The 12,835-nt window shown below is 39.8% G+C and overlaps 1 protein-coding gene across 2 annotated transcripts in view; it reads left to right on the forward strand.

The window, feature by feature from the left end:
- The window catches only part of PRKAA2 (protein kinase AMP-activated catalytic subunit alpha 2), a 45,167-nt gene extending 38,435 nt beyond the window's left edge, over positions 1 to 6,732 (forward strand). For both annotated transcript variants that reach the window (XM_087820461.1, XM_087820462.1), the window contains 2 exons: positions 977 to 1,103; positions 2,335 to 6,732. In XM_087820461.1, coding sequence (XP_087676587.1) covers positions 977 to 1,103; positions 2,335 to 2,573 — 366 coding nt within the window. In that variant the 3' untranslated portion in view covers positions 2,574 to 6,732. The remainder of the gene's footprint in view (positions 1 to 976; positions 1,104 to 2,334) is intronic.
- Positions 6,733 to 12,835: the final 6,103 nt, after the last annotated feature.

Consider the following 12,835-nt stretch of genomic DNA (forward strand, 5'->3'; position numbering starts at 1 on the left):
GCAGCTAGTGGTCAGTACAGATTATAGCATCAGGATATGTTTATTCAGTCAACAAATACTTTTCTCTGAGTTGAGAAAACCTCTCTTATTTGGCTGGTGCTTTCAGTCCTTAATTATGTAATGCTTTTCTTACAGTAAGCCCACATTTTACTTTTTTAAAAAACATAAGTGCTCAAATTCATTCCAATTCTATTTATTTGTCAGGAAGAAAAGCTTTTTTTTTTTTTTTTTTTTTTCCCATTTCAGGTATCCCTTTAACTCTTGTTCTTTTCTTGAGGACTGTGAATGTGTTTTTAAAGGTAGAAGAGAAACATTCGAACATATGTAAATATTCACTTGACATGTTTGAATAAATCAGTCATTTTCATTTCATTATTTGTACGTGAAATGCATAAATAAAATATTCCCTTAAACCCATTTAAAATTCAGATCTGCCTTTTCTGAAGCAGATAAAAAGAGATGTTAATATCTTTAAAATTCCTTACTGAAAAATTTTTGTAGCTAACTTGATAGATGTTTTTTGCAAACCCAGAATCTTCTTTACCTGAGCTATAGTTTTATCTTTAAACCCGCTCTCAGGATTCTTTGTGATACTGAAATTTTGTGACAGTACCTGTTACGGTGCCTGATGCAAACCTATAAGACGCTGGTTCCCCTTTATTCCTTCTACTCCTTATTTATAGGTAAAAGCATTCAAGCTGAGGCTGGGCAACCAAAATTGTTATTGATGCTTTGGAGTGAGGCACATTTAGAATGGAGGTTAGACTCTACAGAGTTCATTTTAATTGCTGTACACAGACAGTACTGTTAGTGGGAATTAAAAATACTGTGATATAAAAAAGGATCATTGAGGAATTTTTCCTCTATCCCACTTATATTGCTGATTCATTTTGATATTCTTTGCAATAAGAATAGGGAGATATTTTATAGTTTGTTATTTTTAACACTTTTCCTTAACCAAGATTTCTCGTTTTAGGTAGTGAATGCATACCATCTTCGGGTAAGGAGGAAAAATCCAGTGACTGGCAATTATGTGAAAATGAGCCTGCAGCTTTACCTGGTTGACAATAGAAGCTATCTTTTGGACTTTAAAAGCATTGATGGTAAGGAAGCTATGCAGGCATGAACTCTGAGCAAATAAAACTTGGCACTAGTTGACAAGACATTAAAATCATCTCAGAGGCATGGGTGGGTAGGTCTTTTATACTGGTTTTTAAGTAATCTAGATTTAGCTAAAAATGTAAGTGAAATGAAAAAGATCAAAGACACATAGACTATCTCTAACCTAGCACCTCTCCAAAAGAAGTGCATCCTTGCCATAAAAAGTCTTTCGAAGTGGTGCCTGTGGAGCAAAAACCAGGGAAGCAGTTTTTACCTAAAATTAATTGATGTTGTTGGGTCTTTGTCACATTCCTCATTCATATTTTGTTACTGTTGGCATTACAATATCTAAACTTCCCCTTCATCAGCTGCTCTCATCCTGGTTGGCCCAAGTGACCAAATGGGCCTCTCCTGGGATGTAGGTTAGATTTCGGTGCCTATGGCCACCCAGGAGCCAAAAGGAGTAAGGGAAGGAGGTCCAGTCCAAATACTTAGTGTGTGCCAAGAGTCAAACCTGGGTGAACCAAATGTGCTTATTTCATTCATAGGCCAAAACAGGTAAAAACAGAATAACCCGATGGTCAGGTGCTGAATGGAACAAGAGAACTGAGTTCAGATATAGGGAAGTTGATTTAACAGAGCTTTTAAATGTTATTCTTGAACTACCATTATCTATAGCAGTGTTTATATGGTCCCCAGACCAGCATTCTTATTAAAATGCAGATTCTTAGGAGTTGCCCCCAGTCCTAAGTCCGAATTTCTGGAGATAAGAAACTGGGAATCTGCATTTTTAAAAAGATGCTTCCCCCCCACCCCTGGGCAATTTCTTTGTGCACCAAAGGTTCAGAACCACTGTGTGATGATAACTTTTATTTTTATTTTAATGATATTTTGTTGAGACCCTGCAAGAAAATAAGCCTTTAAGGATGTGCTTTCTTCATACGCAGGGATATCAGTTTGATTTCAAGGTTACACCAAATCCTCGTTGAAAGGGGTTTAGGGGTCACATTTTGACCGGGTGGAAGTACTGTGATTGATTAGTGATGTCTGTTCTGCTTGTGGGAGGGAAGAGGTATTATCACCCTGGCTCCTAAAACACTGGAATATGACATTTATTAAGTTGCCTTTGCTCAGATGTGTTTACTTACTTACTATTCTGACTATAGCATCTTCATAAGAAGTGCTGGGCAAAGTATACCTTTCTGATAAATTGCTCTGCTTGGTCCATTTCAGATGAGGTGGTGGAGCAGAGGTCTGGTTCCTCAACACCTCAGCGTTCCTGTTCTACTGCTGGCTTACATAGACCAAGATCAAGCTTTGATTCTGTAACTGGCGAGAGCTATTCACTGTCCGGCTCCCTCACTGGCTCCTTGACTGGAAGCACATTGTCTTCGGTTACACCTCGCCTGGGCAGTCACACCATGGATTTTTTTGAAATGTGTGCCAGTCTGATCACTACTTTAGCCCGTTGATGATCTTTCCCTAGTTTATATCTTTCTGTTACTGCACTGTGAAAATCACATGTATTCTTTAAATTATTATTTTACTTATGTGTACACTTACTCTAAAGTGCTGATTGACAGACGTGAATATTGCCAGGGGACACTCAATGCCATTGAAATTACTGAAAACAGAAAAGTCTGACATTTTATTTACCTGTAGAAATCTGTAATTCTGTTTTGTCTATGATAAATTCACATAGGCAATATCTTTAATAGGTGAACACTGATGAAAATCATTAATTAAAGTTGTGAGTTCATTGCAGGTGATTAATGCACCTTCACTGGTGAACCATCTCAATCAGAGGGTGGTTTGGCGGCACCTCCTTGCTTTACTCTTTAGTGTAGGTAAATACAGTTTATTTCCTAAAAATTTCAGCAAGCTTAAAGCTATGTTTTTGCACCCAGTTCTTTTGCACAAAAAGATTAAAAAATAAAACAACCATTAGTAAGATAGTACTTAAATGTTGAAATCTTAAAACCCTGCTCCAAAATTTCAGAAGCCACGTTCTAGGAATTTTTGCCTAGTGTTTGACAGAAAGGCTGTGGTCCTGAAACAGGTAACCACGATTTCCTAGTTCCTTAAAAACAACTGTCACCAACTAGAGGTTTTATTGTGCGATTTCCACGAATAATATACTTTAAGAGCCTTTACGATTCTACTCAGTACTGGAACACCTAGAATTGCAACTTTTGTCATAAACTTAATATCATTTAAAACATCCCTTCAAAACCTACCTTTCTCAAATTCTTTTTAGCTCTATTATTCTTGTACCTTACCAAGCATGGCAGTTATGTGAAACAAAGCATAATATCAACAGTCCCTTGAAAGAGAACTCTGATCTCTGTTGTGTGCGGTGGTAGGGTGGGGGTGTGAGAGATGCTGCATCACACGGTAATTCTTCCTCTTAAGTTTGTCATTGAAGCCACCTCCTCCCTCACTTTCCCTGGTCACCATTTTCTTTGTTTATTGTTTGATCCTTAGTGACTGACTGGTTTAACTTTTAAATCCTCCCTGGTTCCATTTCTTTGCTCTTTATCTTGGTTGCTACCCGTCTAATTTGAAAATACTGTTCTGGCAGCCTTAAGGGCTTTTATGTAATTCCAGAGCTTGATAGGCTGTGACCTTCACTGTTGAACCTTTTAGGGCAGGGTAGCCTTAAACATTAAAAAGGAAATTCTCTCTTGTATAAATATATGTGTTGTTTACATATATACATATATGTATTCACACACCAATGCTTTTAAAGGAAAACCAAACAGGTTTTTTTTGTTTGTTTTGTCCAGGTTGTATTTTTTTTTTTTTAATTAAAAAAAAAAATCTATATACAGCAGTGTAGATAATAGCTTATTAATTATATTTCATTTTAGTAAAAGTATTTAATTTTTAAATTAAGTGTAATTTATCAAATTTCTATTTATTCATTTGTTTTCTTTGGTATGTTATAATTAACAATCTCATTCACCTGACTTATCCTAGAAAAGATTAAGCTCTTGAAAACAAAAAGTGACTGACTCTTGACAGGTTTCTCTTTGCCAAAAATAATGTTTCCTACCAGAAGCAAATGAGAGTGCTAGACCAAATTTCCCCTGTGTTTATGGAAGAAAAGCATGTCTACCTTTAAGTAGCTTTGAGCCAGGAGTTTGCAGTGTTACATCACATTGTTTTGTAGAACTTTCAAAAAATCTTGTTAAGTAACTTTTTCAGTTTGACTTCTTAATATCAAAATAAAAGGAGTCCTCATAGGGAAAGAGGGTGGGGTGGGTTGCAGTTAAGTTTTAAGTTTAAACCTTTGAAAGGTTGCCACCTAGTGGCACAAAAGGGTGCTTTTTTGTGTGTGATTATTTTTATAGGGTTAAGTAGTAGTCCTGTTGAGTTAGTCTGATGTGCATTATAAATATGGCATAATTTTGGCCTCTCCAACTGTGTAAATACCTCTTTTGGGAAAAACAAGGCCACCTCATAACACGTGCCTATGAATGGGATGACCTTAGAAATAAGGAATTAGTTTGATTCCTTACCCTCAGTGACAAAATCCCTAACAATTTTGAAGGTGGAGAAACAGCAGGAAGGAATCCAGGGGTATTTTAGCTTTGTTAGTCTTAATAAGTCACATATTAGAAACTTATTCATATCAAAATTACTTTATATGGATGGTTATATTTTTTGAAAGTTAAGAAATTATTTACTATTTTCTTATTCTTGCCAATATTCATGAATATCTACAGTTCGGTAGTTATTGAATTTGGTAGTTACCTATTGAATTTTAGGAGAACCAAGGGTCACAGTTTTGGTTTTTGTATGCTTACATTTTTAAAGCACAGCTGTTCTGTGAATCTAGAATTATTTTGTGGAGAGAAGATTACAAGAGGCTTAGTCCAGCATAACGGGCTAGAACATTGTCTAAGGAGGCTTTGTGTTGCTAATGAACAGAGAAGGGAAGAATCAGAACTAAATCCCCACGACTCAGCCTCATGAACCGGTTCACCATGGATGTGGTCGTGGTAGGTAAATATGAGCGAGGAGCAGGTTTTTTCCAGCTAAAATTCTGGAAGAGAGTTTCTGTTAGGTTATAGAAGCCTTAGCTATGTCATGGAAATGGACTCCATGGGATTCTAGAATAGCATTGCCCAAGTTGTATCCTTTCAGATTCTCTGCAGAAAAACGGTGCCATTTGAGCAAGTTTGGAAAAATGTTACCTGCTCCTCTCCTGCTCGAGATACGAGCGTTCAAGACTTTGATGAGTCCTTCTGTGTTTAACCTTTGCCCAAGTTAATTTAACCATGTTTTTTAAACTTTCTATCCCATGGGGAAAAGCAAGTTTAGAAAATACTATTTTAGGAAAATTATTGTCCCAGGTTGTCATAATTAGAGTAGTTAAGAATAAAATGAAGATTCCCTTTTCCCTTACCAGTTGTTGGAGAGAGTCTGGTTCAAAATCAGAATAATTTCATTTTTAACCTGTGAACATAGTCATCTTGAACTGGACTAAATAGAGTTGTGAATACCTGCTACTTGTTTCATAGCTCCTTGATTTTCTTAATCAGGTTGTGGTTTGGGGGAGCAAAATGTATTTTTTTTGTGCTGAATGGGCAACTAAAAAATCTTGAACAAGGTTAGTTGTAAAAAAGTACTAAAGATTAGTAACTAATGCTTGTGGCTCTATGGACCATGAGTCAATGTTGATTCTTTCAAAATGTGCCATCAGTGAACTTTTTCTAAATACTTTTAAACAGGGTTCCATATTTAGATGTAATTCCCATTGTCCTCTAATGTAGGAACAAACAACATCTCAAATCGAATTTATAGGGAGGAGAGGGAGGAAAACCTATTACAAGTTGGGTTTTTGTTTCAGTCTACAAGTTTTTTAAATTTTTAATTGATTTTTACAGAGAGAAAAGGGGAGAGAGAAACATTGATTTATTTTTCCACTTATTTATGCATTCATTGGTTGATTCTTGTATGTGCCCAGACCAGGGATCAAACCCTCAGCCTTGGTGTATCGGGACGACGCTCTAACCAACTGAGCCACCCAGCCAGGGCCCCATCAGCAACTTTTTAAGAGACACTTGGGTAACCTCTAGCATTTGCATTCCTCGATACTAGCCATCTATAAAGAGGACCCAGGGGCCTAAATTCAATCAGAAATGACCGTATTTCTGTCAGGGAATTGGCTGTATATTGTACAGACAATTCTGTTTTCTCCAAGTAAGTTTTCCGTGACAGTTCCACAGTGCTGGGCTTCCTTTCTCGCATTCCCTCGCCAGTTTGTACTCAGGGAAGAGAAAGTGATTTTTAGCATTAGATGAGACATGAGTAAGGAAATAATCATAGACAACAGTTACAGTTTTTGCCTGTTTGGATTTATTTGTAGCCTCTATTAAAGTGCAGCACACCCTCGCTTATAAAATATAGAAACTTGGAAAGTGTCTGCCACAGACACTGCCTCTTTGTTCGCTGGTTAATAATTGAAATCCTATGCATGGTTGTGAAATCTCATTATCTAAATGCTAGATGTGTTCACAGTGTTGTCTGTTTTTGTTTGTCTTCAAAGACCCCTACCTTTTCAATCTGGCATTTCTTTACCTGGTCATCCTGTTACTCTGTGACTTTTTAAATAAGGAATGTATTTATTTAAAAATAGTTCTCAGAGATTTTACTTCATTAGAAATTCTGGAGGAGGGATATGTGCAATCTCTTGCTAAGTCACATCCTATGTTGGGGTTATTTTTGTAACCTCGAAAGTGGGAAGGAGAGGTTAAAAGACCTCTGAGGAACCTTGGAGCTTTAAAGTTCTGTCTTACATGATTTGTGTTAGTGTCCATGTTTTATATGTGTAGTTTTTATACTAGTGAGAATGTTCTATATGTGTTTGGTGAGGCATTTTGAAGGTATATACTTGAATTTTTTTCTAAATACAGCTACCTTCTAGAATACAAATGGCAGAAAACCAAACATGTTAAAACATCGTGGGCACTTGACATGAAGCAAAACATGACTACTTTGGAGTGATGGAGCGCTCTGTGCATTTTATAGTGATTTTTAGATCCAGAGACCCTCCGAATCTGTTAACTTAGCACATTGCAGTAACTTTGTGAGGTGACCACTTTCCAGGTGAGGAAGCAGGACCAGAAAGCTTTTCCTAAAGATTCATGCCACACAGGTATTCACCGATGACCACTGCCCTTTAAATGCCACTGTCCTCTCGGGGAGAAACAGTCTGAACCACTGAGACATCTGAGTAGCTGGGTAATAAACACAGGTATATTGCTTTCAAGTCTTAGGGTGACCTGATGTAGTCTTAACTGAATATGTCTCAGTTTAATCATTTGAGCCAGTTGATTGTACTAACTAGATGTAATTATCTAAAGTATTTGGGGTTTGCGTATTGATTTTTACAAGTACTTCTCAGTTATTGAGGGTGCTTAAAGAATACTGAAGAAAAATGTTTAGGAAATGCTGCTTCCTTTAATTTAATTTGCATGGTTCTTATAGTTCAATCTTTTTAAAAACCAAAACTAACTCCAGCCCCTATCCTAAATTATCCTAGTTTTTAACAATTATCTGAATTAGACTTATCTAAATTTCATATACAGATTGGTAATTTTTCATTTTGTATGCACATTAGATGATAAAACACTGTTTTCATAGAGTATATTTCTATTCACGAACTACCTAATTATCATCTTGATATTCTCCCAAACCTTGTAAAACTTTGAAATGTAATTTTTGTTTGATGGACTTTAAATGTTATATAAATCTTATTTAAACAAGTTGCTGGCATCCTTACTAGCGTTTCCCACATATAATTATGATGCATTTGATGGGCACTGAACAGTAATAGGAAAGAGAGAGCAGGACCCACAGTGCAGACTGGATTGAGTTTTAATTAAACGTTCCGGCCATAACCTGATAAGAATCAGGCTGGTCTAGAAGTTATCAGGCCGTGGCCTGGATTAATTTTGTGAGCCAGCGCTAATGTTTACTGCCAGCCTTGCATAGCAATGCCAGTTTGCAGCCCAACTCTGTGTGTGACTTTTGGTAACTATTGATTATATCTAAAGCAGTTTAGATTTTATGGAAGTAGCTCATGATTATTGGGACAAGCAGGGTAGGTAAATTTCAGTTACATTTGAAGTGCAATTAAGGAAATCCTAGAGTATAGCGCTCATTTAGAGGAAAAAGGGTGTATTTATAGAGTGTCATAGCATGAAAACTCCTTGGAGCAGTCATAGGTTCCTGTGTGTCTTTTGTTGTTTGTTCAAGTTTTGCTACTTTGTGTTGGTTTAAAATTTTAAGGAGAAATAGGAATGTTCTAGCCAAGGAGAATTGCATAGTTAATTACTGCTGCTAATTTACGAATGCATTTTTACAGTAAGTTTTGTTATGAGGAAAGGCCATTTTTTCTAGACAGATAACATTTCCTAAAATGGAAAAGAAACAGATCCACTGGTCTACAAAATGAAAACACCTTAACTGTGCCTTCTCTTTTAAAATTACAGGAAGAGTAAAAATTAGTCAAAAACTTGTTTAAACTATATTTTCTTTCTTTCTAATTCCTCTCACTTTTCCTTTTGTTCGCCTCTGTGAAGATCCCACAGTTTGCTTTGTGCCTGTTTTCAGGTCCCTTTGGCCAGACCTCACCCTGTCACTATCACAAATTGGTCACTAGATTATTTTTCTGTCCCTTTTGTGTTGCTTCACTTTTTAAGTCACCTTTGTAAAAGTTTGGCTGCCTTCTTGTGTTTTTAAAATGAATGCAATGAATAGCAATCTTTATATTTCAACCCTTTAAAAAGTTTGTGAGAAAAAGAAGTGATGCAGAGCCAAGAACATAATCTGATTTGGAGCCTGAGTCTCAGTTTGGCTGCTGTGTCGGCAGCAAGTCACACAACCTCATTTAGTTTTCTCATCTACGATGTGGATAACAGCCTACCTCACAGATGTGTGTGAGAAACTGTTTGAAGGCCCTTGTTGAAAACAGGGTGTATCATGCTCATATTTTATGTAAACCCTCTTTTTATAGATATCTTTGATACTGATAGAATGGGTATCTTGATTTTAGGTAAGTCTTGTGGTAAGAATATAGTAGTAAAAATGTTTAAGACGACAGTTTCACAAGTTACGGTATTTTAAGTGACTTAAAATTTCTTGAAAACAGTGAATATTCAATGATCAAATTTGTCATGTTGCAACAAATATTCAGAACTTCTTAAAATGTTGGCTGAGGCTGCCTTAATGTAGCAAAATACAGCTTTCTCAAGACTGTTCACAAATCTATGGTTGTATAATGTTTTGAGTGTTCAATGTAAATCGTAATAGAACTGTATACTCTTAAGGATAGTAAATTTATTGTTTTAGGAAGAATGCTTGAATTCTTTATCATGTATACTTAAATATTACATAGTGAATTTTGAGTGCAACAAATAAAACTTAAAAGTTGACAGCCATTAGGTTTGTTCATGACAATCATAAGAAAATGTTAAGGCTGGATATTAATTATTCAGTTTCTTTCCAAGAACATCTTGCATTCATTCTTTCTTAGCCCATATTTGGAAAAAAAATTCCATAGGCTGATACATTAAACTTTTGAAGCACTTGATTACATATGTATTAAATTTTTTTTTTAGCTGTTGAAATTGGGATCACTTTTTGCAATTTGTTTCAGAAGGAAAAAAACCAGACTCCCAGTGCTTTTGTGTTTTAATAACCATAGATTCAAATTTCAATTTTGTTACGAATTTTTTGTGAGTGTTCAATGATTGGTGGGAAGGATGTGCCGTCCAGTAACTGATAAAGATGTCTTCTTGAATTACACAGCATTTCATAGTTACAGGTTCGCTCTAGTTAATATTTGCACTATACAAACTCATAAGAGAAAAGCAGCATATCCAATTGCTTATTAGCTTTTTTCACAAAATCAAATTAAACTGTCTGGTTAATTTGAAAGCCGTTTTTGTTTCTGCTTAATTATTAAGCTAACATCCTGCATGTCAGTTAACAGAGAGAAAGCTGTTGTAGAAAAGACCGCCTAGGACTCCTTGGAGATTTCATGCCCTCTCTGTCCTCTTTGTTGTATGTTCTAGTTTCTAACTTTAGCCATTGTATTAGTTTTCGATTGTTGCCATAACAAATTACTACAAACTTCGTGACAATGTAATTTTTTAAATTGAGGTAACATTGGCTAATACCATAACTTCCAGGTGTGCAGCATAATTCAGTGTCTGCCTGCACCACGGTGTGCTCACCACCGGAAGGCTAGCGCCCGTCCGTTGTTACTGGAAGGGGGCCCGGCCTTTGGTGGGCTGCCTAGGGCCGGCCGGTAGTGGGTGGGCTCTTGACTTGGTGCAGGAAAAATGTCACAACACGAGTCCAGGTGACTACGCGGGAACATTCATTAAAGCTGGAGATAGAGACAAGATGGCGGAGCAGGTAACAGCTGCGCCCGCCGCCTCCCGCAACCACATCGAATCACAACGAAAACACAGAACCACCATCCCTCAGAGCCTCCTGAGATCCGGCTGCACAGAAGCCCCACAGCCAGGGAGCTGAAGCACCGAGACCGGGAGGAGGGGCGGAGACGCGGGCGGATCGGGGCTGAATCGCAGAGACGGGGCCACCGCGGGCCCACACCCAGTGCCGCGGGGTAAACCCAGGAGGGAATCTCGGTGGTGGGCGTTTCCCGGAGGAGCGAGGGGTCCCAGCCCCACAGCAGGCCCCAGCCCAGGGCTCCAGGACTGGGAAGAGACGTCCCCACAACTCCGGGCTGTGAAACCCACAGGGGGGTTGTGGCTGAGTGAGCGGAGGCTGCGGGAGCCCCAGCAGCTCCCCTTAAAGGGCCCGCGCAGGGACTCAGTCGCGCTCCCTCTGAGCCCAGCTCAAAAGGAACCCGGGACACTCGGGGAGAAACTAACTTGCCTGGAATCAGGGCGAGAGCTGGAGGGGCGGCTTCCTCCCAGAGGAGCTGGCAGAGGCCATGGCTCCTTTGACGAGCTCCCCCCCACTGCACCCCAGAGCCTGCCGGCAGGCGCCATATCTGAATCTCCATCAATCTCTCAGCTTTGGCCCCGCCTGGTGATTCCCGGAGACCCCGCCCCTCCCCACCTGCAGGCTCATCCAGCAGCTTTTCTGTGCAAGTGGCCTCTTGAGCCTCATGCTTAGGACTTTCCTAAAATCTCTCAAACAAGCAGCAGCGGGCCCCATAGGGCTTGATAGGAGGCCCCAGGCCTGGCACTAGCGGCAGCTGCACTGGCTCATAGCTTGGCCTCTCCTGGGCACCTCCAAGCCCAGCACAAGGAGCAGCCAACTACAGATTACTGTGTAGCTCATGCTGGGTGGCCCTGGGCAAGGCACTGGCAGAGGCTGACTGCAACCCCAGGAGGCCCCAGAGACAGTGCACCTGGTGGTCAGACTCGACCACGCTGGATTACAACCCTACCACATCCACAAGTGACACTCAAGGGGCGCACTTGGTGAACCAAAGCTCCACTGAAGTAAATCCTGCTCCATAGGGGTGTCTCCAGCACAGCAGCTCTCTGGCTGTAGTTGCAGCTGGTCTTTAAGAAGAAGCTAATGAACAAAATAATCTGACAAACTAAATAGACCCACAGACCCTGAAGCATGCAACAGACGGTCATATCTCAGAGGGAAGAGGGAAGGGTGATGGGAAGAGATTAACCAAAGAACTTCTATGCATATATGCATAACCCATGGACACACACAGACAATAATGGGGTGAAGGCCTGGGGAAGGTCTGGAGGTAGGTTGGAAGGGGTCAAGGGGAGGGAAAGGAAAAAAAATGGGACTCCTGTAATACTTTCAACAATGAAGATAAATTGGAAAAAAAAATCTGGGGACACTAAAACAAGAAAGGGCTTAGCATAGAACAGGAGAGCCTAGGCTGGGCTGCTCTAGCTCTCTGGGAAGCCAGAGAAAAAGAGGCCTTGGGGTCAGGTTCAGGGGGCTAGCCTGCGACAAGCTGCCTCTGCCTACTGCTCCCCTGGTTGCAAGTCTTGGGTCCCTTAGAGTTTAGGAGATACACGGCTGCGCGGGAAGAAGTGGGGGAAGGAGGGGAAAGGGAATGGTGGGAGGGGCCAGCAGGGCACTCCCCAGAGGGTCCTTTGTCTTAAGGTTTTTCTTTCTCACTTGCATAGGGGAGGTCTCAGGGGAGGGTTTTAGCAGAGAATTCATCAGTTTTCTAGGTGTGCTCCTCTGGGGCCATGGTCTTCACAGAGTGGTCAGTGTCAGGGCGGGGGGTCATCGCAGCTGGTCCTGGTTTGCCCACCTGGTTGTGCTGCTTTTCTAGGTTGAGCTGAAATGCAACTGAGGCCTAGGTGTTATTTCTAGGGAGGTGAGCCGTATTTGCTATAAACTGCTTCAGCCCGTTCACCTGTCTGTCTGTTTCCCTATTCCACTTGTCCTGCTTACTGGATTGTCTCACCATTTCCATTTATTTGACACCCTGTACCCATTTTCCCCTCACCCCACCCCACTTTCCTCTCTGGTAACCACCAATTTGTTGGCTGTATCTATGAGTTTTGTTTTGTTGGTTTGTTCGATCATCTTTTGTTTTATATTTTTATCTTTTATATTTCACGAGTGAAATCATACGGTTTTTGTCTTTCTGTCTGACTTCATTTAGCATAATACCCTCGGGATCCATCCATGTTGTTGCAAATGGCAGTATTTTATCTTTCTTATGGCTAAGCCGTATTCTGCTGTATTTATACGCCAC

This window comes from Miniopterus natalensis, chromosome 9, assembly GCF_054644295.1.
Source record: "Miniopterus natalensis isolate mMinNat1 chromosome 9, mMinNat1.hap1, whole genome shotgun sequence".
Lineage (NCBI taxonomy): Eukaryota > Metazoa > Chordata > Mammalia > Chiroptera > Miniopteridae > Miniopterus > Miniopterus natalensis.